Source organism: Lingula anatina, chromosome 3 (genome assembly GCF_051362555.1).
Source record: "Lingula anatina isolate TDL-2025a chromosome 3, LinAna3.0, whole genome shotgun sequence".
NCBI lineage: Eukaryota > Metazoa > Brachiopoda > Lingulata > Lingulida > Lingulidae > Lingula > Lingula anatina.
In genome coordinates, this window is record NC_141769.1 from 16716726 (window position 1) to 16743945 (window position 27220).

The 27220-nt window shown below is 34.9% G+C and overlaps 1 protein-coding gene across 4 annotated transcripts; it reads left to right on the forward strand.

Moving 5' to 3' along the window:
• Positions 1–25892, forward strand: LOC106176405 (serine/threonine-protein kinase Nek1). Of its 4 annotated transcripts, none has more exons than XM_013558775.2 (42): positions 1–127; positions 962–1103; positions 1504–1600; positions 1828–1869; positions 2224–2279; positions 2514–2597; positions 2946–3013; positions 3339–3425; positions 3775–3829; positions 4218–4261; positions 4608–4688; positions 5070–5145; positions 5909–6008; positions 6681–6774; positions 7367–7436; positions 7937–8008; positions 8197–8244; positions 8442–8516; positions 9023–9221; positions 9748–9856; positions 10095–10203; positions 10624–10710; positions 11242–11328; positions 11607–11672; positions 12116–12211; positions 12518–12570; positions 12955–13272; positions 13504–13552; positions 13757–13913; positions 14226–14369; positions 15034–15153; positions 15445–15669; positions 16688–16843; positions 17276–17456; positions 18417–18486; positions 19275–19403; positions 22124–22203; positions 22474–22547; positions 23039–23209; positions 23562–23764; positions 24011–24143; positions 24571–25892. In XM_013558775.2, the coding sequence occupies exons 2-42, from the start codon at positions 987–989 to the stop codon at positions 24579–24581; spliced, it is 4293 nt and encodes a 1430-aa protein (XP_013414229.2). In that variant the 5' UTR covers positions 1–127; positions 962–986; the 3' UTR covers positions 24582–25892. The 4 variants fall into 4 exon arrangements, with proteins under 4 accessions (XP_013414229.2, XP_086865783.1, XP_013414231.2 ...); XM_087009657.1 differs by having other exon boundaries at positions 23039–23208; positions 23567–23764; XM_013558776.2 differs by having other exon boundaries at positions 15–127; positions 979–1103.
• Positions 25893–27220: the final 1328 nt, after the last annotated feature.

The window sequence follows — 27220 nt, forward strand, 5'->3', positions numbered from 1 at the left end:
CGCCCAAGCTTCAGTTAGCATTATGTGGCGCCATCTAGCAGTAAACAATGAAATAATTCAAAGTATGGCGGTGACAGGAAACTGAAAACAATTCAATTGTGTTCGACATTTATAGTCCGTCCAGTAGGTAAGGTCAAATTCTGAGAGTATGCTTGCTGTTGTTTTGTTTCCATGTAAATGCTTTCTATATCCGATGAATTACATATGACATAGATGATCAATTTAATTTACATTGACTTAAGCTGCACTGTTATTTCGAGTTTTCTCTTCAAGTTCAAAGCTGATCGGTCGATGAATCTATAGATATTGAACTACATAAATCGACTCTCTTTGCACTACACTAGTCCACCTTTTTGGAGTAAAAAAACGCCATGCAGTATGTGTTTTCGAAAATATAAGAAACGGTATCGGGTAAACCTGGATTTTGAGCAGGCTGCAGCGGTCTGCTCTTAAATTTAAATATTACCCCTGTACCAAGAACCCCATGAAAATGCCGCTCAAATATAAGACTGGTCTGAAAGCGTGGGGTTTTCTTTAAAATTTTGAAATTTTAAACTATTAAGCATGGGTTCGCTTGTGAATGAAAAGTACTTGGCAAACTTAGCAGCTTTAGACAAGATAATATATTAACTTAATGGTAAAGATGAACTTTAAAACCATTAATTAATTTATCTAGTGATTTTCTACATTATAGCATCATTCATTTTATTGAATAGCAAAATTGTAGGGGTTTCCAATATGTGTACTGCACAAGAAGCATCAAGTTGTGGAATGTTGGTGATATGTTTGAACAGAAATTGATGTTAACAAATATCACTTAGCACTTCCTTCTTTTGTGTTACTTTTTATTTTAGTTTAGCACTGGGTGTAAATTAAAGAGTAATTTTAAAAAAGTTTTTAAATTTTATATGCAACATGTGCCATATGGAACTAATTTATTTTTAATCATATTTACTTACAGCTGTAAGTTTTTCCAAGAGTTCATAATGGAGAAATATGTTAAGCTGAAGAAGATTGGGGAGGGTTCCTTTGGGAAAGCCTACCTAGTCAAAGCCAAAGCGAATGGCAAACAATATGTGATCAAAGAAATAAACATGGCCAAGGTAAGAATACTGCAAAATTTATTTATTTTCCAATTGAAAATGATTTACAAAAAAAGAAGCATTTGCATAAAGCATCACCATTTAAGCAACATAAAAAGGTAACTATTAAGACATGAAATGAATTAATACACGTACTATTTCAATTTTTTCTTTAGTCATTTTGATTATAGTTCCCATTCAATTAATGTTTTAGTGTTTAGGAGGTCTTGTGGGCATTTCAGTGACAGAAGATGATTACATATTCATTTATTCATAAATGAAAAAATGTTTAGTTTGTCAATTTTATAAGTATTTCAGTGTAAGCTGGTTTAGTTACCTTGGTCTTTGTAATGATCTTAAGGGTTTTCATTCTGTTTTGTATTTTTATGCTGTTATGACAAGATTTTGTTTTTGTTTTCAGATGTCAAGGAAAGAGCGTGATGAAGCAAAGAAAGAAACGGCTCTTTTAGCTCAGATGCAGCATCCCAACATTGTGACATATAAAGAATCCTTTGAGGGTAATAGCACCATCATGTTAATGGTGGCTTCTGAGCATCAGATCTTTATGTTGCAAATAATGGTTTTCCCAGAAATGTCAAAACTTTTCCTTATTACATGCATATATACCAAATCCGAAGCAGTTAACGAAATCACCATCTTTAATACAATTTTTGAAAGTTTATAGATTTGACTCACTCACTGTTGTTGCTCTTAGCATTATTCACACTTACATTGTTTCTTTCAGAAACGGGAAGTTTGTATATAGTGATGGATTACTGTGACGGGGGTGAGTATTTCATCTATCAGTATTTATTAATAAATTAATTAATTTATTTATCTATTTAGACTTTTCATCTGTTAACTCACAATAGAAGATATAGCTAGAGGTTTATATCGACATGATCAGTTGGCAGTTTTTAAGCCTGGTAAAATGTTAAAAATCATTAGTTCTGTGGGCAGATTTTTTTTTTTTGTCTGTTGAAGGTACATGGAGACCTACAGTTATGTGACAGAAATAGTCTGCTGTGCTTTGGAGATGGGTTTGTTGGAATGCTTACCAGAGCAAATTGCCCTGGCAATGACAGGTGCTTTATTTGAATGTTGGGGAAAAAGTAAAGAACATGTTAATTTTTCCATTCAGGTGACCTGTATGGAAGAATCAGTGCACAGAGAGGGGCTTTACTCCCAGAAGAGCAGGTTTGTGATGAATGATTATCACTGTCTTTCTCAAAAAGAATTTGTGTCAAGAATTATTTAAAAGGAGAGGTGAAAAAAAATGAGATAAATTTGTCTTATTTCAGAGTTAAATAAAAACATTCAAAGATAATGTTGAGATTTTGATATTGATATTTTAAACTTGCATTTTGTTTTGTTTTGTTTTGCCTGAATTATACTGAGTTTGGTAAGTCGCAGTCTTTTTGTATGTTGCAGGTTTTGGATTGGTTTGTCCAGATTTGTTTATCAATAAAACACATTCACGACAGGAAGATATTACACAGGGACATAAAAACACAGGTAAGTTATCAGTTTCTATTTCAATTTATTGTATTACCAAACACGTTTTTACCCCTCTGCAGAGAGAACTACTATTATCTTGCAAAAAACTGTATTGATAATATTTATGAAAATACTTATGAATAAACATCCAAAACTTTCTTAAGTTAGTGAGTAGTAATTATTTTTTCACCAGTGAATACGTTAGGTCACACTCTTACTTTCACTGTGAATAAAAGCATTTAAAAAGACGTTTCTGTTGTAAACCAGTTTAGCAGGTATAAGTATTCAGTTTATCTACTGCCCCATTTGTGAGTCTTAGTGATTCATGTGGCCTGTCTCCTATATATTGAATTTCCCATTTTTCAGAACATCTTTCTCACCAAGGCCGGTATTGTGAAGTTGGGGGATTTTGGCATAGCGAAAGTTCTCAACAGGTAGGGGATGAGTGAACAGGGTTGATTTTAATGTAAATTTTAAAAATATGAAATGATGCATTTGATTATATACAGGGATGAAATATTTCCCAACTATCTGGTATTTCCAACTCTCTGGGTGGTGTTGGTGCTGACAACAGAATGAAATGTTTTGGATTCCTAGTATAAGCAGATTTATGACTACTTGGGATCCAAAAAGTCTCATCCCTGTTAACGATACATGTACATCTTATATTAGCAATGATTACAAGGTCACACTGTTCTATGAGGAAAATGTAAAGAGATCACATTCTTTTACATGGAATGCTTTTCTTATTTATTACAGCACTGTGGAGCTAGCTAGAACATGTATAGGAACACCTTACTACTTGTCACCAGAGATCTGTGAAAACAAACCATATAACAATAAGAGGTATGTCCACTTGCCTGTATGGATGTACAGTGTATTATGAATAAAAAATTATAAACTATGTAAGAGAACAAACACAAAAAAAAAGAATATAAGATAAGTGGATGACAGGTGCTCAGTGCCTGTCTGGTATGATTTTCATTTTGGCCAGAGAAGATGAAAAATATTTGACTTAAATTTTTGGTCGATATATTATCCATTTCTAGATGATAAGTGAGTCATTAATGATGTGTGATTTTAGAAATTTTGTAAGTGAGATTTTATTAAATCTGTTACTTTGTAATCAGTTTTAAGAATTGTGTGCAACATGTTTTCTTGTTTTATTTACTAATTTCTCAAATTTATTTATTAGTGATATCTGGTCACTAGGCTGTGTCTTGTATGAACTCACTACCCTCAAACATGCTGTAAGTATAATTGCTATTTTTTGTAAACTAGTACCTAAATTCTGAGAAAAATAAAATAAATGCACCCACCCCTTGTGCTATATCGAAATTAAGATGTTATGAGCCGTGCTTTGTTGAGTAACTAGTTTTTTTTTTTTTTTTTTTTTTTTTTTTTGTAAAGGTTATTCTTTGTGTTCAATATTTAGACTAATAGTTAGGTTTTAAATTGTATGATTACACATTACTGTTTTCAGATACTGTTACTTAAACAATTGTAATATGCTACACTTACTTGCTTACTAAAACATAACAAATTTTTATGTAGAATATGTGTAAGGGCTACATCTTGATATCTTGAATAAACTGAAACAAAAAACAAATATGAATATATAAATATATATCTTTTCAGTTTGAGGCAGGCAATATGAAAAACTTAGTGTTGAAAATAATCAGGTAAAAATAGAAAATGATGGTTTTATTTTCACTGCATAATATGAAGTCGGTTAGACAATTAAAAGATAAATATAGAGTAAAAATTGACAATGAATGTGAAAAAAACCCTACAATATCCTTGGTTTACAACTGATCTCAGTCAGGTAATTACAGAAATTCAGTATCAGATTATAATTTTGTTATTTTTTTTAAACATTGTCATTCAGTCTGGATAGACAGTCAGACTCACAAAACACCTTAGCTACCTTATAATTTAAAGCAAGGATTAATTGTCTTCTGGAGACCACAGTGCTAATGAAATCAGACTTTGTATTCTAATTCATGGGTTTAATGTGTATTTCCCCAGGGGTTCCTATCCACCGGTACCCCCAAGGTACAGTTATGAACTGAGAAACCTACTTGCTCAATTATTTAAGAGAAATCCAAGGTATGTGTACATGTTATTCTCTAATATTCATACAGAGTATTGACCCATATTTAGTCAAATATTCATCATTTTGTGTTTTACCCATATATACATTGCCATTTGGTGTTATTCTGTAAATTATTCACCTGTCAGCAAATTGCCATTTCATGTAGTGTCGAAGTTAAACTTTTAATAGTTTTTTTTATAATTGAGATAATTTAACCTATAGTACTGTTACTGTTAATAGTAATCCTAGAGATCTTTTCCCTTCATTATTGAAATAAGGGAAATATTCATGAAACCAGTGTTTGATAACATTTTCTAAAAAAAAAAAAAAAAGTTTCTGGCCTCTTTTGCTGTATAAATTTAATCATTTGTATGATTTGCTATTTCCTTTTTCAGAGACCGTCCATCTGTGACCACAATCTTAAAGAAACCATTCATACAGAAAAGGATACAGAAGTTTCTTTCTGAAACAGTAGGTTTTTATTTTCTTTCAACTCTGATAGACAGATTCTGTGACTCTGAATCAAGTGTTATTTTTGGTAAAAATGTTATGGCTTAAATAGTCATAAAATAATATTTTCATGACAAGAGATGGGAGAAAAAACTTCTGGTTGCTAAAATTCAAAAATCATGTTGAAACTGTTTGTATACAGTTTGAATCAATTGACAATGACCCAGAAAAATAAAAGTATCCTTGTAGAGAAAGTATTAAGAAGTCAAAAAAGATCCAACTGAATCACAATTAAAGCTAAATATATCATATTTGTTTAACTTTTTCTTTGATAATAAATCAGTAGAAAAATTACTAAAAATAAGAACAAAGAAATACATATTAATAAAACTAGTCTTGCAAATCTAAGCTATCAAGCAGAGGAATTTTTATCTGTTGTGCATTTTGGTAAAAAAATTGGTGGAAAACTTCATACAAAATGTTTTATTGCATTGGAGGATAACCTATTCTTACACCCCATTTCTATAGATTAGATCGACCTAACTCCCTGGGGGTTCACGCTAAATAGCTGTCAGCCGGGCGGACACGAAAGTTAATTACCCCCTTACAGCTTGTAGTAGGCGGGACGGACATTTAAGTCGGATTATCTGAAAGTAATCTAGTGAGACTCCCTGCGGGGATAGATCGATCTAAAATCTATGGGAATAGAGCCTTATTCAGCAAAAAACTCAATGTGAAAGCCAAACTGAATCGAATGAAAACCATTGCAACCTTTGTGTTTCAGATGTTACAGGAGGAGTTCAGTCACACTGTTATGCATGGACAGAGAATGTTAAAACAGTTGCCACCCCCAGGTCAAGCCAAGAGGGCAGTCTCAGCTCCAGGTAAGTGAGGGGTGGGGAACTATTGATACAGGTATTGTCTAACACTACCTCTGGAAATTTTGTTCGAACAGTCTAACAGTAGAATCCATTGACAAACAAGGATTTGACCTTTCTTCTTTAACATATTTCTTTGTGTTGAAAATTTTTAAGAAGACAAGTCAGTGAAACTTATAATTTGCTTCTCCAAAATAGAAAAAAAAAAGATTTATTTTGACTCCCAAGTGGTTAGTTTTATACCTATTTTTCCATATTTTACATATGCAGTAATGTGCTGCATGTTAATTATGAATCCACAAATTATATAACTGTATACCAGTATTAATATCAATTTTCTTGCAACTTGACTGAGATTCACATATTTTGAAATCCCCCCAACAACATGCTTGAGGATTATGTTGACAACTAAAATGTCAGCAAACAAGCTTTTATGCCTTTTCTGCTTTATTATCTACACCTACAAAGGTCACATTTTCAATCTTTGCATTGCTGTGTCTGTTTATTTGTTTATTATTCACAAATTTCGATGACATTTTTAGGTTGGACATTTAGCCGATGCATTTAATAAATTTTCATTTGTGAGATCTATTTCAGTCATATCCCTATCCCTTTACAGGGGTCTGCATTCTTAGAGTGCTCTCTAGTTTGTTATTAATCATCTTTGTCTTGCTTCAGTTGCCCGAAAGCCCCCAGTTGCTGGGGGAGCACCTGCTAGATATGACCCTGCTGCTGCCTATGCCCCTGCTGCCAGGAGGTCCAAGGAAAACAGGTATGGTAAAAACTTAAACATTTAGACGGTCTTGAAAATTTGGTTGGAAGAAGATTCTCTGCTTGACATAATTTTTTTTTCACTTTGAAAATTTTGTCAAACTTGAAAATTGGCCTTTATAATTAATAAGTTTGTCACCTTAAATTGTCGTATCGAATTCATGCTTTTTAAAGTATTAATTAATTTTTAAGTGATGAAATTTTCAGGTTTTTACCGTAAGGGTATCATAAACTGAAGAAATAAATGAGATTTAGAACATGTAGAAAAGTAGTTATACAAGTGTAGTTCATGAAGCACATTATCACATGGGTTTTACTTGTTATATGAAGTGTGAAATAGGTTGGTGATTTGTTCATTGGAACTGGAAATACTTATAAATGTTTGCCCAAGACTGTGTGTGTGTGCCTGCTTGTTTGAAAGAGGGAGAGGGAGGGAGAGATTGGACATCTTGAATATAAATTACCTGGGCTTCAATTTTTTCCACCTTTGTCATAATATTATTATAATTTTTTTATTTAATTGATTACATTTTTTTATAACTGTTCAGTGATAAGAAAGTTATTTGGTGTGTTTTTTTGATGAAAAATTTCAGGAGGTCTGCAGAGGAGAAGAAAAAACCAAACCCAGTGGGGATGGTCCCTGCTGCAGCTGCTAATAATGCTGTGAGTTAGACTCTTCTCTTATTGTTATATATATTTTGATATAACTTAATGTGATATATACGAAGTCGGAACACACATGCACATATGCACGTGCGCGCACACACGCACACACTCAGCTGAGAGACAGCAAAATGAAAATGTTAGGTGTTCTAGCTATTATTGAATAAAAAAAGTTATTAAAGAACTAAACTTTTGAGGAAAAGGTATGGTCTAGGTGTCTTTGTTATACATCAGTCAATGCCAAAGAGACAAAACTCCTAGAGTAAAAGTTAGATATCACCTTTTTATACAGAAAAGCGAAATTCTGCATTTTTTAATTTAATTCTGATGGTCCCTGAGATTCGTCAAGGACAGGTGTGGGTCCCTTGATAAATGTTAACAGTTTTTTTTTTACCTAGGCTCATGTCTGAAAAGTACAGGATTTAAATTTACGTTATATAGATCTTCATAATTTGAAGTAATATGATTCAGCATGCATGTTTCCTTCTTTTAACCTTCAGAATGTACTTGCACAGAAGAGAAAGGAACTTATGGAAAAAGAGCAAAAAAGAAGAGAAGCAGCTAAAAAGCAGGTATTTATATTTATTTATTTATTTATTTATTTATTTATTTATTTATTTATTTATTTTGATGTCTTATTTGCAACTGAAAATTTACTGTATCTGTCAGTTATGAATATTGTTGAAAAATGAACTGTTTTAAGTTATTATGAGTCCTGTTTTTAACATAAATGTTGACAATCCATTTAATCCTTTTGCAGGAGCAAATGTATGCAAGGCAGCACAGGGAACTTATCGAAAAGCAAAGGGTATGACAAGTGCAAAATTCAGTTCTTTATATTACATCCATAATGTTCCATTAAAAGAAATTTTTAAGAAATATTTATCTCAATTTTTGAAATCCTTTGGAAAACTTGAAAGTTTTTGTTGATAACACGTATTAAGGATGTATTAAGTATTTTGAATAGATAAATGCTACTAACTGCGGTGTTATTGATCTTTCCAGATGGACCGTATCAAAAAGGCTCGAGAGGCTGGCTGGAAAAACATGGTGAATTCTTTAGGTTCTGAGAATGCAGAGGTGTGTTTTTTTTTCTCTATTTCTGATTGTTATTTTCAATCTTTTAGTTGTCTGTATATATTCCTCTTGTCAACTTGGAATGGACAATGCTTGGTAAACCATCCATTGCATTCTTTCTTCCTCATTTTTGATTTTAGTGTTTATATTGGTCCTTAGCTTTCATACCTTCATTGTTTATCTTATGTTAAGTTTTTTTTGTTTTTTTTTATTATTCCATTAACTTTTTTATTAGTTTCATTCATAACTGTGTCTGGTATTGCAATGGCTAATGTTTGTAAGACTGGAAATGTTACACATTTTATTACAATGCTCTTTCATCTCACTGCAGTCTGATTTGTGTTGATTTGAAGTTATGAGGTGTTCCTCATTTTATTGCTAGAATCTTTTTAGCACAGAATTCCGCTTTGTTGGTTTATCCTCAGATTTTTGACCAAAATAAAATGGAACCATGCAGGCATTGGTCTGAGCATTAAAGGTATGATGCCAGTTCAAACTCGCTATTTTAGGATAAGAAGAAAGGGGATGATGCACCCTCAGAGGCCCCAGCCCCCGCTCCCGCCCCTGCTGTGGCCCCTGCACAAGCCTGGGGTCCTGCAGTTGGCCCCAAGGCTGCAGTGGACCGGGGAAACTACGAGGGTTATAATGCGTACTTGGAGAAACTGAAAAAGGACCGAGAGGAGAGAGCGAAAGGGCAAATGAAGCCAGGTTTGTGACTTTTGAAACAGGTTGTGTGTTCAGTAGATTTTTTTATCCAGAGTGTAAAACTTAGCCTGTCAGAATCATACAAAAAAGGAATCGATGTTAACTGGTATCACTTGCTTTAAGAGATAGATGAGAAGGGTACCTTAATCCCTCTTTACACTGGCCATGGACAGCATCCTTTCTGCTCCCTGTAGTATGGCCCTGTTTGAGAGTAAAACAAAAAAAAATACTTTGTGTGCCGACAACTGGCCGTTCATTGAGCGTGCATCATGTAACCAAAGCAATGCATGTGCCTCTTTTCTACGACCACAACAATGTCAGTTTCTTCGTTGCACAAAGGACACAGAAAGGATGCCTTTGAGTGTAAAGGGGGTTTCATGGAAGTACTTTCTTCAGATCAAGGAGCTGTCCCTGGCAGACAGGGCAAAAAGGGCAAATGAAACCAAGTTTATTACTTCTGCAACAGTATGAGTGTTCAGTTATCACTTGCTGGGTGGATGAGTTTTCCTAATAGATGTACTTACTTCAGATCAAGGTGCTGTCCCCGGCAGACCCATGGAGGGATGGCCTGACAGGGATGCTGTCAAGAGGGAGTTCAACAAAGCAGCTGGGGCAGCACAGAGAGGGGAAGCAGACAGGTAAGATATTCAGTATGCCCACCAGGGGTAAATTGTGACTTATTACATGCATGCAAACTCATGGACATGTGCACACATACATGCTTAAACCCCAGTTAACTGAGTGTTTTTATTGAAACTCAAAACAGTATTTAGACAATAAATCAAGTTTTTTAAGGCACTTTTTAACTCACATTAATTCAAAAACCTAAAAATGAATTTTAAATATTTTTCTCACCTTGGGATTTTTATGTTTCAGGGCTCTGGGAGCAGAAGCAGCAGAGAAAGCAAAGCAAGTCTCTGAGTTTCTACAGAGAAAAAAAGAAGCTGCGTACTACAAAAACAGAGGGCAAGCAATGTTATTTGGGGTACGTGGCTCACTTTATATTTGTACAGTTAACATTTTAGTTGTATTTCGATAAAAAAAAATACAAGCCAGCTGTTCTGTAATTGTGATTTGTAATTTGAAAATGTTTTCAAGAACTTTTTTTCTACATTAGATTGAAACAAAATGTGCAGTGACTGTGTTGAATTAAGGCAAATTGTCATTCATTTGGTAAAGTATGACTTATTTTAATGTAAAAATGAATCTCTGTTTTTAAGCTTTTTGAAAATATGCTCCGAGTACATGTATGTAGAGAATTGAGATTGTCTTTCTGTATGTAACTTATAATTATCATTAGAAGTAGTAGTAATAGTAGTAGTAGTATTTATAGCAGCAGTAGTAGTTATAAAGTTTAATTTAAGTTGCGTCTTTTAATTATAATATATTATCATTTTTAATTCAGCGAGAGCCTGATGTCCCTGCTCCTGCTCCTCATGGTGAAAAGAGACCAATTTCTGCTGTAGAAGGAGCCAGAAACCAAGACGAATCTGTAAGTTAGAACTTCATTTGGAATAAATGGATGTAGAACATTTTGTATTGTTTTCAAATTAACATTTTTTGAAACATTTGCAGCAGACATGAGCTTTTTCCAGGGAATTCTGCGTTTTTTTAATTCAATTCTGATGGGCAGCCCCTGGACCCCCAGCCAGTTGGGTGTCGGGTTCCATAATAAATGTTCAGAGGTTTTTTTTTTTCTTCGGAAACCTAGGCTCATGTTTGTTGTTAACTTAATATTGGCATCCAACTTAAGTGTAAAAATGAAATAAATATAACTTCATGGCTGTCTCTTTTAGATTAATTACTCTTTATGATATTTTAAACTTGTTAAAATCTTTCAGATGAATGTGTCTCTTCGTAATTAATTACAGCAAAAGCCCTTTATGATCTTATAAACTATAAAAAAAACTCTCCACTTGGTTTAAAGTGTGACTATAAAACTCTCTACTTGGTTTAAAGTGTGATTTATACAAGTGATATTTTAGACATATATCCAACTAATTTATATAAAATGTGACTACAGGAATACTTGGCAAGACTGAGGCAGATTCGTCTGCAGAATTTCAATGAGAGGAAAATGATCAAGCAGAAGATTCAAGAAGGGCAAGAGGTATTGAATTAGCATCTTAATGTATTACTAACTAAACTTTGTTTGGGAAAATATCATTTATTCATTTCTGCGTCTTTTGTGTGATCATGAAAATGGCATCGCTGTGGTGGTAGAAAGTAGGCACAAGCATCACTTTGGTTGCAGAATGAATGCTCAGTGACCAGCCAGTTGTCACTTTAAAAAAGTTTCTTTTTTTAAATCTCAAACAGGGCGCTCTCCAGTGTATAAATAGTTGCTGTAGATGACATCTTGATTGTTTTGTTTTTGTCATTTTCCAGCCACGTATCCCAGGAGATCCTAGATATGACCCAGAAGCCAGGAAACAAAAGATTGAAGCATTAAAGGTAAACATCCAAGTCTAATGAATGAAAACTTTTAGAATTTGTTTAAGTTTGGTAAACCTTCTGCTGCAACTCTGTGCTTTATTATTATTATTATTATTATTATTATTATTATTATTGATAAATCTATGTGCATGGGCGAAAGTTTCAGGAAAATACCTGATTTCAGGATTTTCAGTCTTTATTTTGATCATTTTTCCACATGGGATAAATGGGAGAAAAACACAAGCTGTGTTTTCAGGATTTTCAGTTTTTACAACTTTCACCCATGTATGTGGATTGTTTTAATTAAAATCATTGAAATGTAAATCCCGTTTCTTCCAAGGGTTAATCTGTATCACAGTTCACTCATAGGGCGATTTGTAATTATAGAGTGTCATTAACAGTACGGTCTGAGCAATTTTGTGTCAAAATAAACAATTATTAGCATTATTTCTACACCCCAGGCTCAAGCTGATGCAAGAGCCAAGAAACTGAAGGAAGAATTGGAGATGAAAAGAAGGGCAGCATTTGAGAGGGAGAAGAAACAGTGGGACAATCATGTAAGATATGATTCATTGAAAAATCTTGGCCTTTTCTAAATAACAAGAATAATATTTTTATCTTGAAGCTTAAAGTTGGATATTTGGATGGTAGACAAAATGAAAATAGCTAATTATGAAAGCAAATGCAAAAGAATTAACAGCAAATAGCTGAATGAACATCTACGGTGCATTTGAGACTTTAAATGCATTATTCTTTAATTTATTTTATTTGTTGCTGTAATTAAAGGATAGTGAAAGAAATTTTGATCAACGAATTTGTCATTTACCTCATGTAGCTAACTGCATTCATTTCTGTAATTTTAGTTGGCAGCAAAAGGCATTGGACAGCCAAATGTGAGACAAGAGGCAGACGACAGGTGAGTGAACACACTGCATGTCCTGGAGAAGTTTTTTTTCACTGCACAACGTAAGTTTCTTTTGGACTTTTTATTTTAAAAAAATGAAGTTCAATAACTCTAATTATATAAGTGGTAATTAAATTTACTTTAATTAGTAGCATTGAAATATTTATTTGCAGTTGTTTTGTTTTCTGCAATTTAAACTCAAAAAGCAGCTTACCTTCATGTTTAGCAAGTAAAATAATATGTGGTTCTTTACTTGTGAAAAAAAGGTTTACATGTGTCCTCTGTTAGTATATGTTAGACATTTACAAATTTAAATCTCTTTTACAGCAAAAATTTGTCTCAAAGTCACAATATTGATTATTTGATAACAAATTTGTACTTACTGTTTCATTCCAGGCCTATCAAACCTTCTCGTCCTCTACCCAAACCAGCCTACAATCCGTCCCAAATAAAACCTGCACAACCCATTGGGCTGACAGGTGTGATGAAGGCCATAGGTGCCGAGGCTCCGAAAGTAGAACCCTCTCAACCACAGGCTCCACCTATAGGCATGACTAATGTCATGAAGGCGATAGGTGCAGATGTGCCACACAGGGAACCCTCGCGGCCACAGGCGACACCTATTGGTATGACCAATGTTTTGAGGGCCATTGGGGCTCATGTTGAAGATGCTCCTGCTGAGGAGTCAGTGCCTGTTGATGATGATGTTAGGGGGTGAGTGGTTACTTTTGTCTTGTTTTTTATATTTGTTTTTTATTCTCTCTCTCTCTCTCTCTCTCTCTCTCTCTCTCTCTCTCTCTCTCTCTCTCTCATCCAAATATGAAGATGTTGATAAGGTATTCTGTTTTGATTATTATGGATTATTTCTTATCTTTTATACGTTGTTTAACCATTAGGAAATCTTGATATGGTATACTAAATGTGTTTTATTTTGTGTTATTATAGTAGTCAACAGGAACAGAAGAAAGAAATACTGAGGAAACTGAACCAAAACGTAAGTAACTGTAACTAATTTTTTCAATACAATGTAGACAGTAACAAAAACAACACTGACCAGAAACTTGCCTCGTAATAGTATGACATTAGGTGTTGTGTATTTTGTATATTTTTATGGCCAATTCCAGTCCTTTTTGACATACAGTTTCAGCATGTAGTTTCAGTCCACACCATTATATTTCCTATGTTACTATGTTTCTAGCCTCCAGATGAAAAAGAGAAAGATAGGCCCAAATGGGGGGCACCTGCAACAGATCAGCCAATGTTTGCTGAGCAGAAAGAGAGGCCACAATGGGGACAGGGTGATGCAGCCAAGTTAGGAGACATGGCTCTGCAAGAGACAGCCTCTAATATGGATGGTGGGTGATGATGTTTGTTACTCACCCCCCACTATCTCACTCTCTCACTCTCTCTCATAGAAAACGAAAAAAATCTGTGTATATTGGTGTGGCCATCATTCCAATTTCACTGTCATTATGTAGACAAAAAAACACAATTTGGGTCATAATACTCTACATTTTGGCACCATCTAATATTGCTTCAACAGCAAATTTTCTGAAGACCTGTAGTAGGTATTTTGATATGATATTTGGATGGAGATGGGCCAAGATTAAACAGTACCCAGCTCTCTCCCTCCTCGGTGTCTAAACATGTCTTGTGAACTCTTCCAGCTACCAGTGCTCAGGATCTGGTGTTCAAGGCAGCCGATGCTGGGAGAAAGCAGTGGGGAGGCCCCGCGGGTACCGCCATTAATGTGCTGAACAAGGCCGTCATTGTCTCCCAGACCATGACAATACAGGGTTCCGATTATCCAGGTAAATACCAGAAATTAGGTCCATCTCAGGCCACATTCAGAATAGGGGACTACTAGTCCGAGGGTCAAATATGGCAGACCCACTTGAGTACTTCCCAAAGGGGTATCGATTCAGTGTCTATTAGCAGATTAGACAGCAAGATTTGTAGTGGGTTGCCATATTTAACCCTGGGACTAGTTAGTCCCCTATTCTGAATGGGGCGGGGCCTTTGTTGTTTGAAGTTGTGCAATGAGTGCTTGAATTATGTATGGCAAAAATTGAATTTTCCTTCAAGTTTAAAGAATTCCACCTTAGTCTACAACTTGACGGTAATCTATATCCAGACACCTTGGGCAAAATTGTTATCTTTAAACCTGCTTTTGAGTTGTAGGAAGTTTTCATAATGTTGAGCCTCTCTTGTCATGAGTTTGAAAATCAGGGTAAGCCTTGGTAATAATTGCTGAAATTTCCAGGATTTTTTTTTTTTCTTTGACATTAATATATGTCATTAAAAGGTTTTGTAATACTGCTTCCAACAACCCTCTATTTGTGATCCACATAAACGTTTTGGAAAATAAGTAATATTAAAAAGTGTCAAAGGTTATAAGTTCTATTACAACACAATACATTTTCAATCTTGTTTGTAGATTTAATGGCAAGTCTTGTTTGTCATTTTACTTTCTAGATGATGCAAGGGCAGGGAGGAGTCCAATGAAAAGTCCAAAAGCCAGTATACCTAAGGGGGCCATAGGAGAGACAATTGTTATACCCAAACAGCCACCACAAGTAGTAGGAGAGCAAGGAGGTTTGTGTTTTTTACTGGAAATTAATATGTATATTCCTTTTCAGGATTGAGATAATTCCCATTAAAAGATTATTGTATACAAAACTTTTAGATCTGAAATTAAGAAAATTCAAGAATTGTTGTAGCTACTAAAGTTAATGGCAATAGGTGGGAAAATAATATAATATCTAGTTACATGTAACAGGGTTTTTTTAATTTGAGTGTGTGCATGTGAAAGATGGCTGTACATATTTTCAAGTAGAAAAGTTGTCAGTTTAACAAGGAATTGAAATTTTATTTTTTTTCTACCAGAAAATAAGCCTCTCACACCAAAGAAGGAAACTCCAATAGAAGAGGAGCAGAAATCACCAAGGAAAACAGAGCCCAAATCACCAGGGCAACAGGAGCCCAAGTCACCACGGCAACCAGAGGTGACACCCTCAGAACCAGTTGCAGGAGATGTAGAGATTGAGTTAACTTTAGAGAAAGTGTCCCCTGTGAAACTCAAGTCTCCTGATAAGCAGAAAACATCACCAGGTAAGGTTTATGGCCGCGGTCCTTTCCACATCAAGCAGTAAACTTTGTCACCGGCGTAGCTGTTCAGCTAGAGTATACTAGTCAATGTGAAGGGGCCTTGATTATCTGAACCAGCTGGTTAAAACATATGTGTATGTGCTAAGAATAGTCAGATAAGCTAGAGCCACCTTGTGTTAGAAAGTGTGGAGATGCTGTATATGAAGCCTAATAAGTGTGCATAATTTATTAACAAGCTCAATTTGAAATCAATTCAACTGCAGTGCATTCCTTGTTTTAGATTATTTAGAGGGTGTATACCATATATGCATGGTTTTTTTTTTTGTTTTTTTTTTTTTTGGGGGGGGGGTATAAGTTTTGTACCAAATGACTGTTGTCATCTGCTGTGGTGGAGGTTGATGTGATCTGAAGTTGTACACTGAATTTTACAACAAAATGTAACCATCTTAAAACAAGGAATGGGTGCAGACAAAATTGCACAGTAAACAGTAATCATGGATACAATAGAAAAAGGATGTGTACAGTAGATTTAAGAAAGACTGGGTTGACACTTCATCGTTCTGATTGGGGTAGAATCCTGATTCAGAAACAATGACCAGTAACTAAAGATATTTACATAATTTTACTTACCTGGCTTCACTATGGTTGTTTGAAAGTTTTTGCCACATAGTTTTTGCCATATTCAGATTGAGAAGAGCAGACCTAAATATGGCGGACCTACATGAAAGGAAGACCACTTAATCCTGTAATGGTCTCTCTGCCTCTCACATGCCTCCCCATGCATTGTCCCTTGACCAGTTGAATTAAGCTGAGATTTAATTACTGTGTCACTGCAGGGACGACATGTGGGGAGGCGTGTGAGAGGTGGAGAGACCATTACAGGATTAAGCAGTCCTCTTTTCATGTAGGTCCACCATATTTAAGTTGCGGCCTTACTAGCACTCGGCTCTTCTCAGTCTGAATGGTCCCTTAGTCTATAGTGATTGGCGTGAGCTTAACTTTGTTTGGCACTGTGTCTTAGGTAAACTAACTGTGGAGGGTGATGACGAGGTAAGGAAATCCACCTCTAAAAAGTCCTCGAAGTCAGGAAAGTCATCACCACGTCCAGGAAGTGCCCCCGACAAGAAATCTAGAAAGGAAAGGACTAGATCGCGTCCTAAGAGTGCTGAGCCTAAAGGTTGGAGATTATTTGGCTTAGCAGCATACCTTTTTTATTTTTGTGTATTATTTTAATTTATTGATTTTTATATTTGGTTTGCATTTTTTTGTTTGCAGCGTGTATTAGCTTATTGAAATCTGTGCACTTATCATATTGATCTCTAATTCTTTTGTCTGTATTAGGTTATTGTAAATCACATTCTTGCATTTTCCTTAAAAGTTTAGAAGATTAAAAGTTCCTTAAAGTCTATTGCAGTTGAGGTTTAAGGCAACATGTAATTGAGATGTAATGCAGTATTATAATTTTAAGAATTTCAATTCAATATTAAATAATTTTAATCTAATGAATTCAGTTTTAATCATAAAATCACAAGTGGACAAACTTCATAAGCCTGAGTGTTAATTTTTTTTTTCAAATAATTCATGTTAATTTTTTATGTTATGGATGTAGCAAAGTCTCCTCGCCCAAAATCCACAGAAAAGACATCTCCAGAAAAACCATCAGGTGAAGAAGGTCAGGGCAAAAAGAAACTGTTTGACCAGGTAGAACTGGATGAGGAAGAGGAGGCGACCATGAGAGAGATGTATGAACAACAGTTGTTAGACAACAAGGAGGAAGAGGAGAATACAGAGTAAGTTTCTGGGGTAGCGCTAACACTCGCCAATTTAGCCCAATGCTAAAACTGACATAAATTGGCTAAACAAAAAGGGCTTAATTTGACATGATTTAGTCAATTTAACAAATTGACAAAAAAAGTGGTGATTTGGCTAAATGAAAAAAATTGCTAGCGCTACCCCAGAGTTTATTTATCACTTATGGCTAATATCTGAATAAGTTGGACTCATTGTTAGTTTGATATTGAAGGCATACCTTAAGTATGTAAACATTCCAAAAATTTTCATCTGCTGCTAGTTATCAGTTTTACTTATCCCTTTTTCTACTAGTTTATATACGTTTGCGTGAATTGAAAGGAGTCTCTGGGGCTAGTTTGCTGAATCATATGCCTCTGATTGGCTCATCACAATGAGGCCAAGTGGCACTGTCCAATCAGGTTGCACTGATGTCACTTGTATCTTAGCAGTGTCACTTGGTAGGTATTAAAGATTAAGTGTGGAGACATCCTGTTTATAATCAGGGAAGACACATCTGGAGCTTATTTTCTAAGAACCAAGCTCCCTGGAAGGCTTACATAATATTGATATGCTCACCTCAGATAGCTCCTTTTGTTGTGACCAATAATTTATATTCTAAAATTGTTCTTTTTTTATATTTTTGGTCTTAAAGTTTTTGGAAAACACTGCATCACAAGGGGAGACTGATATTTTAAACCTTTTTCAGAGAAATTCTTCAGTTGAAAATTGTCAGTTTTGAGAATTTTGCCGGAAGATGATTCTATGCCAATGCAATTTTTTTCACTTTGAAAATTTTGTGAGATTTTGAATGAACCTCTTGATAATTTTGAAAAATTTGTCACCTAATATGGCCATGTTGGGTTTAGGCATTGTAAAATATCAATCAGATATGATTAAGTAACGAAATTTTCAAGTTTTAACGTACTTGTGTTTTAATATGGACATTTCTGAAATTTCAGTTTCAAGATGGCTTCTGCCGGTGTTATCATTGGTCTGGCAACTGGACACTTTGATATACCTGAAGCTGGGGTAGGTTAACCTTTGGGTCCATTCCTAGAACCTAATGTACTAACTGTGGATCAATCTATCTTCAAGGGGATTCTAGCTAAATTAGATGTCTGTCATGCCTACTTTGAAGCTGTTAGGGGGTAATTAATTATAGTTTAACAGCTTCAGTAGGCGTGCAAGACGTCAAAGCTGAAAGCAATTTAGCGAGGAACCTCTCAGAGATGCAGGGGCGTAACCAGACCATTTAAAATTGTACGCACAGATTTTAAAAATTCCCAGGTACGATTATATTCCGTGAAAAATACACTGAAGTTATGGAGAATAACATCATGGTTGGCTCAAAAAATTGTACGCACAGTGCATCCGTGCGTATGCCTGGTTACGCCCCTGAGATGGATCGATCCTGTTAGATCGATCTAGGTATGGGCACCCAGTCTTTGAGTTACATCTTCTCACAGCATCAGTTTGAGCAGTCCAACATCAGATATAGTGTATTTTTTTCCTAAAGTGAAGACTAATGGACTGTGGTATAAAAATGCTTGTTAAAGGTTGGACTGCAGCAAACCCAACATTAACCAGTATACCAAAAACCAGTGGCTTTTACTCTATAAAGTTGATACTTTTAAATAATTACTTTTTATTTTGTCATTAGTGATACTAAATGTTACTAGTTGACTAGAAGAAGCAATTTGGTAGATGTTTAATCTTATGCTTGTTTTTTAAGTTCATTGTTTTGCCCTTTTTCTGAAAAAAAAAAGTTTGATGTCTAAAATAGTTCGGACTTCATTTCGCATATCTTGATGTTTCAGTTGCTAAGAACCTGCTCCATGCCCGACCTGAGCAAACTGTTCCGCACCAACCTGATGGAGAACCCCTTCTTTTACGAACAGGAACCCCTCACTGCAAGCATGCAGGTGATGGGGGGAACAGAGGAGGAGGTAAATTGCTTCTTTTTTTTTTTAACATACCATTTCCCAGTGATAGTGTGCCTGGTTTGATCTTAAAGTGCTACTTCAGATCACATACAATCTTTCGTGGTCTTAAACCATGAGTAAGACCATTACTGGACTGACAGCCGATTAAGTTGTCTCCCCTTACATATTCTCCCATTGTTAGGAGAGGAAATTGCTTGACCACGTAGATTTGATAACATATTTGATCTTGAAAGCTGACTCAGTCCATTTTAAGACTATTGCTAGAATGATTAAGACAGTATATGATATTTGAAATCTAAAATTGCACTTTAAGACCAAATCAAGCATGCTGGTGTAGGAGATTTATTGAGACTTTCTTTAACCTATAAAGCATGTGGTTGCAACTCTTCATCAAAGTTGGATCACATGACTGACTTGTTGATATGAGTTCTGGAAGTTAAGTTGTGTCTTATAAGTGTAGAAAAATCTTGTTTGGTCTCTTTAGAAATTATTTACTGCTCTTGGCACATGGTCATCACCCATGGCTGTATTAGCCCACTTTCCTGGGGGATTACTTGTAAACATGAGGAAAGAAAAACCTTGTTATTTAATACCTAAATTTACTGTAATAATTCAAAATATAACACTTTTTACCATTATTGTACCACCAGCGTTAGCGCTGGCGGTACACATGGTTTCGGTCCCGTCTGGATCGTTCCGCCGGCTCCGCCGGACAGCTACCGTTACCGCTTCTCCTCCTAGACGGTAAGGGCCCCCGTACCCATCTCATGGATTTAGGTCACCTATAATCTCAACTCATTCCACGTAAAATTTGGGCTTTGTCGGTATAAGGCTCTGGGTGTGGCTCTCATTGCAATGCACCCTTGTCTAAAAATGGCAAAATTAAATGCTTATTATCTACCCTACGGAAGGAGTTATGGGAAAAATTTCTATAGACGGCTTTCCAAAAGTCATATGTGTAGATTTCAAATATACCCTTGGATTTGACCTTTGACCTTTACTTCAAGGTCAAATGGGCCAAAATTTTCAAAAAAATGAATTTTTTTACGAAAAAAATTTTTTTTGCCCTGTTATTCAGACACCACACAGACTTAACCAATAATATTATTGGAAAGTGTTACCCTTCAGGTCATCTTTCATCTCCATGAATTTGGGGTCAATTGGTGCATTTTCACGGGAGTAGCAGCCATAAGATACCAAAACTGAAAACTGTCTCTAATTCGGGAACCGTTAATGCTAGAGACCCATCCTTTTTTGCATTTTGTAGAGCATGTTAAGCCCAACACTGGAGGTGGTCTCGTTTTTTTTGTATTCCATACGGTTTTCGAGTTACGCTGTATCAAAAAGTACATATTGGTGGTAAAAGCAAAATGTGCAGTATGGTAATGGATAATAAATTTTGAACTCTGGAAAAATAAAACATAAGGCTTGGCAAAGCAGACAACTTGTGTTCAAAAATGACATTATTTCATCAAATTTGAACTTCTGAAACTTCAGATCACCTCCTATTTCAAGAATTTTAACCAAAATGACATTTTCTTTATTTTAATTAATTTTTTTCTGTACGAAATTTAAGGCACATTATGGTAACTCCAAAATTATAACATTAAGTCCCTTATATCTCCAAAACTGGCAGAAATAGGTCCATAGTTATTATTGAACTTGAATAGGAAGTCATATACTGGCAATCTTACTGTGACCTTGAAATTGACCTTTGACCTACTTTATACCATGAACTGAACTTTGCAAATTTTGCTTCCCTTTTATCTCCAAAACTGGCAGAGATAGGTCCATAGTTACTAATGAACTTGAATAGGAAGTCATATACTGGCAATCTAAATGTGATCTTAAAATTGACCTTTGACCTACTTTTCACCATGAACTGAACTTTGCAAATTTTGTTTCCCTTTTATCTCCAAAACTGGCAGAGATAGGTCCATAGTTACTATTGAACTTGAATAGAAAGTCATATACTGGCAATCTAAATGTGACCTTGAAATTGACCTTTGACCTACTTTTCACCATGAACTGAACTTTGCAAATTTTGCTTCCCTTTTATCTCCAAAACTGGCTGAGATAGGTCCATAGTTACTATTGAACTTGAATAGAAAGTCATATACTGGCAATCTAAATGTGACCTTGAAATTGACCTTTGACCTACTTTTCACCATGAACTGAACTTTGCAAATTTTGCTTCCCTTTTATCTCCAAAACTGGCTGAGATAGGTCCATAGTTACTATTGAACTTGAATAGAAAGTCATATACTGGCAATCTAAATGTGACCTTGAAATTGACCTTTGACCTACTTTTCACCATGAACTGAACTTTGCAAATTTTGCTTCCCTTTTATCTCCAAAACTGGCAGAGATAAGACTGTAGTTACTATTGAACTTGAATACAAAGTCATATACTGGCAATTTACTGTGACCTTGAAATTGACCCTTGACCTACCTTACAAAGAACTTAAATTTGATTGTACCATATATATATTTTGCAATAGTTTAAAAATTCTTGTTGATTGCATTTTTACAGCTTGTCAAGCACAAAACTGGTGGCTGTGTCCCTTATTTTGTGTATGTGGGGGTCTATACGAATGCGCTTGCTCCAGCTGGTGGTACAATATTCGGAGGCGGTATCGCCTCTCTGATCCTCTAGTTATACAAGAGGTGTGCAGTGAAGTTGAAAGACAAAAAAAAAATACTATTTTTCTCGCTTACTTCAGGATATAGAAGAAGTGGACTTGGATGATGAGGAAGAGAATGTTGATGATGATGATGTGGAACTGGAAGATGACATGAAGAGGTAGGGAGTGGATTTGTGTAGCTTGTTACAAATTACAATACCGTAAACTATGTAGTCAAAAGTTCTGGTAGACTCATGTTAAGCATACCTTTTAAAATATGAATTATTTAACTCACCAACTATGTGCTCAGTTTATTTGTTTTGGATAACTTAAAATATGATTTACAGATAATTGAAATCCAAAGTTTTGAAAGCTTGTATATTTTATGTCAGTTTTTACTGCAAATAATTTATTGCCACCACACTAAGCATATGAACTTGTTGTTTCAGCCCTGAAGCACTGAATTTAGAAGAGGAGGAAGAACTCAGAAGTATGAGGGAATCTTTGGCAAGAATTCTTAGAGGTGACTGTTCATCTTTTTGTTAAAGGGATAACAAGTTTTCGTATGAGATTCAGAATTCCACAATAAATACATTTACATAAATTCCATTTTTGCCACCAATTCATCAAATAGCGCATTTATTCTGAAATCTGTGGTTGCCATTAGACCATGTGGACCATTCATAGATGGCCACCCTCTGTGATAAATCTCTTGAGAGATTATTACAAAAAACCTTAAAAAATTAACCAACTTTGAATGTATGGGAGCATCGTTGTTTACCCCAGGAAAATTCATTTCCTGCGGAAATGAAGAATTGTTATTCTTTATTAACATCAGCCCAGTTATGTGTTATGTTTTGCTCTCTGATGTGTTCTATGCACAGGCTCTTCAACCAAATTTGGAAGTTTTTGTATAGTTTTGAAATTTACAGTTGATCATTAATGCAGGAACCTATTTTAAATGATAAAGGAAAAAAGGTAGGAATTGCTGCTCAATTCTTGTTCCTTTTGCAGGTGAGAAAGAACCGAAGAAGCAGTCCCCAAAGAAAAAATCTTCTCCAAGAAAAGCTAAAGCAGAGACAGACAGCACAGAAGATGATGTCGAGACCATCGACACTAATGAAGATGGCGCCACAGGAGATGTAGTGGGTACTATAGACCCTGTCAGAGAAGCTTGGGAATCAGGTAGGGAAACATCAGACAGGACAGATTTGGTCTGGATCTGATTTGATATTTTAAGAAATATAGCTTGTGTGTCTGGGAATGGACAAGACAGTTCTCATGCTAGCCCAGGTTTATGATTTAAATCAAGACTGCTGAGATTAGCTCATTACCTATGCCCGTGAAGGAAGTTCATGTTTTCAGTGGCATTGGTTTGGTGTGGGTGTTTGTTAGCATTACATCTTCATAAGTTCTTTACAAATTTTAATAGTTTTCATATTGGACTTAAGTATTTTAATCAGCAAGTTTAAAGGAATACACGTTATATTGGTACTTTAAATGGCTGATGGCTTTTTTTTTGTTAATTCTCTGATAGATGATGATGATGATGAAGATGAAAATAGTGAAAATGACAAAGATGATGCTGATGCAGAAGGCAAGGAACACAAAGTTAAGCATAAGCACACAGAAGAGGAGGAGGAAGAGGAGGATATTTTCAGCAGGTTAGAAGAGTCTAGGATTCAACTGGAAGAAGAACTGGGCTGTGATACCTTCTTGAAGGCTTATCAGACAGTACAGGTGAGTGGAGAGACAGATGTGTGCACACACATACACACATGCACACACATACACACATGCACACACACACGTAAGAAAATAAGTAAATAAAAGTCAGACCCCCAAATTGTGAATATTTGAATTTGACAGTTTTTTGAAATTTCAAAGATAAGCTCAATGGTTTTCTGGAAATTAAAGGAAACTTGCTTAATTTTGATACAAAAAGAAAACAAAATTGTGCAGATGTCTTATTGTTTGGTCATTTAGGCAATCCATGAAGATGAGGATGAGAATATAGAAGATGGACAGAAAATAGTCACTACTATCCTGGGCCATAGCAAGGAGCATTTATATCCAAAGATTTTACAACTGGTCATGGCAGATGGGGCCTTTGTGGAAGGTATTATTATTATTATTATTATTATTATTATTATTATTATTATGTTGCATATTTGGTAACACATTTTCTGCTATGGACGAAAAAAACTTTTGTCTCAGTGGAATAAATCATCACAATTTCAAAATGGTGTTAAAGTTACAAATAAGGTTTTGTAAATTAGCTGTAATACTAGCAGCTGTGAGGTGGGTTACTTTTCATTTCCATATTAAAATGATAATTTTTTTTATTTTAAAGGGATAATAACTCTTTGTATGAGATCTATATTTCACAATAAAAACATTGTGAATAACTCATAGAAATATAATATATTTTGTTTTACCACAAAAACGGCAGTTATAGCTATTATTCTGATATCAGAGTTTGTCTTCAGACCACGTGACCTCCATTGATGGCTGTATTCTGTTATAATCTCTTAATTTGTTTTCAGATAATGACTGAGGACCAATTTGACCTACATTCCTGTGAGAACATAGACCTAAAAATTCAGGATGGAGAGACTAATTTTTAATAAAAGAAAGATACTTGCTGTATCCACTTTACTTTTTACTAGCCTGTGTCATTAAAACTTGTCACAATTATTATTGATGTAAAGTAGATTTTTATTTGTTTGTTGAATTCCCCTTATGCTACATGTATGCTATTAAGAATTTGTCAAAGACAATAAAGACTTCACATCAAAACCATTTCAGAATAATAATGATAATAATAATAATAGTTATGATTATGATAGTTTATTCAGCTCCTAATGGTACATTGTCACTTTTACCTGTTCTCATCGATGCATTGTTATAAATGGGATACCAGAAAAGTACAAACCATACACAGTGAATAACAAAAAAAGACAACAGATACATTAGAATCATAATATTACGTTTTTAGTAATACTGATGGTCAATAATGTCTTTTATTTCCGTCCATTAAAAGCTATATTCTAGTTTAAATAGGTAAGTGTTTTTAAGTATAAGTGTGTGTGCCCTAATTTGCTTCCACATTGTTGCTTGATAATCAGTTTTTTTTTGTTTTTTTTCCTGTGGATAAACTACAAAGATAATCTGTTTAGTATAAATAAACAATTTTGGGAGGTTTGTGATGCTTTGTGATCCAGTATTGCTGGATATTATTTTTATTTACATATTTTATATATTAAGTTTTTGCCTTTTTAGGCCTAAAATGAGTGTTAGATCTAGCATTTAAATGATTGAGGCGCGTCAAATTTTCTCCTCCATTAGTAAAAGCAGTAGCAGTAAAAGCAGAAAGCCATTCCACACTAAAAAGTAATTGAAGGTGTGTTCCCATTCAAGATGAGATGACCAAACTTGTCCTGAAAACTTAACTGTATAAAGCCAGGATAAACACATTGGGGAAGTAAAAACTTGAATCTTGTAACTACAGAGAACATTGTGTGTTTATACCACTGTCTGGCATCACTAAAGGGTTCAAAGTTACATTTTACTACCCCCACCAAGTCTGCTATTTGAGAAAAACCCAAGAAAAACCAAAGCTCAGCAGATGTTAAATATTTATACAGGATTATAAATACTGGTGTGCTAGCAGATGAATGACTGGGACAGTCTTATTTTTTATTTTTATTTATTTTTTTTCTGAATTATGATTGCACTCGATTGTATTGTAACATAATATTGTTTTTTTACATTCCAATTATTATAACAATTCTGTCTAGAATGTGACTTGTCACCACTTTCTTTTGTACTTTGCACCCTCCCAGATAAATAAATGTTTTTTTTTTAATGGCAAGTTGTTTGTTTCTTACTCCAATGTTTAGAGTTCATGATGTTATGTCAGGTCTAGAACCTGCCAAATGATTTCTCTCTACATGTACCAGGATCCGCAGATTGATACACAGATATGGCTCTCTGGCTAATTTTTGAACTAGGACAAGCTTTTCTCTACTGTGATCCAGGGAGGATTTTAGTATGGAATTGATGTCATCACTCAACTGGCCTCGTATTAGTCTAACTCTAACACAAAATCGATGTCTCCTTATTTCGGCATATGACTGGGTCACTTAACACTAGCATAGTAAAACTAAATTAAACACAAAGTGGAGATAATACATGAGCTGTATGGCATCTACTTAACAACATACATATTGCTACATCAACAATGGATTAAGATTTATTTGGAAACTATGGGAGATATATGCTTTATGATTATGTAATAAAAAATGCATTTGCTATATTACACCCAGCAGATAGACTGAAAAATGAGAGAGAATTATGCTGTTCTCTCGTTAATGTCAGTGACGGGGACAAAAACGGAAAAGGTCAGAATTTAAGTACCGGTCTATTTAAGAGTTTGCATATTACAGTGGATATTAAAAGTCATACATGAAAATAATATTTGCATATATAGCTCCTTGTGTTAGATACGTGTGTGTGTGTGTGTTTATATTTGTTCAAAAACGTGATTAGGAAAGGCCCTCAGGCCCATGGAAGTTCAAAGTCACTCTTTGAATATGCCTTGATGTGAAAAATGAACATGTCACAAAAAAAGCAAAACTTCAAAAAGACAAGATAGAGAATAATAAGTAAAATGCTCTTCCTTTTATTGTGCTTTTGTTTGTGTCCATTTTGGTACAATATTTACTTAATACTGCATTTAAGAATTCTGAGAAACTCTGAGAAAACCTAGGTGCTATGGACAAGTAATTTTTGACCACTTAAGAGTTAACTTGGGTCATAACTAGTCCCCCCCCCCCAGGACAATCCCCCAAGATGATCCCCCTAAAAGAATCTTTATTTATATACAAATATAAAGTAAATGGTGTAAAGTTCAAAACATTTCATCCATTTATTAATGTTTTTAGTTTGATAATGCGCTTCCATCATTAGACAAATAATTTTATAACCAATTCCTTTCCCATTCAGTAAATATCTAATAAAAGTAAAACCACCTATCCTGTGAGAAAATCTACTACCCCACCTCTCCCTAAAGATGCAACTTGATTGAAGACGGGCAAATTAATCAAGGGGGGGGGGGGTGATGAAGCAATTAAAAGTAACAGATAATCCATCAAAGGGTTACCTGGATGAGTGAGATCATCTGTTTACCCACCC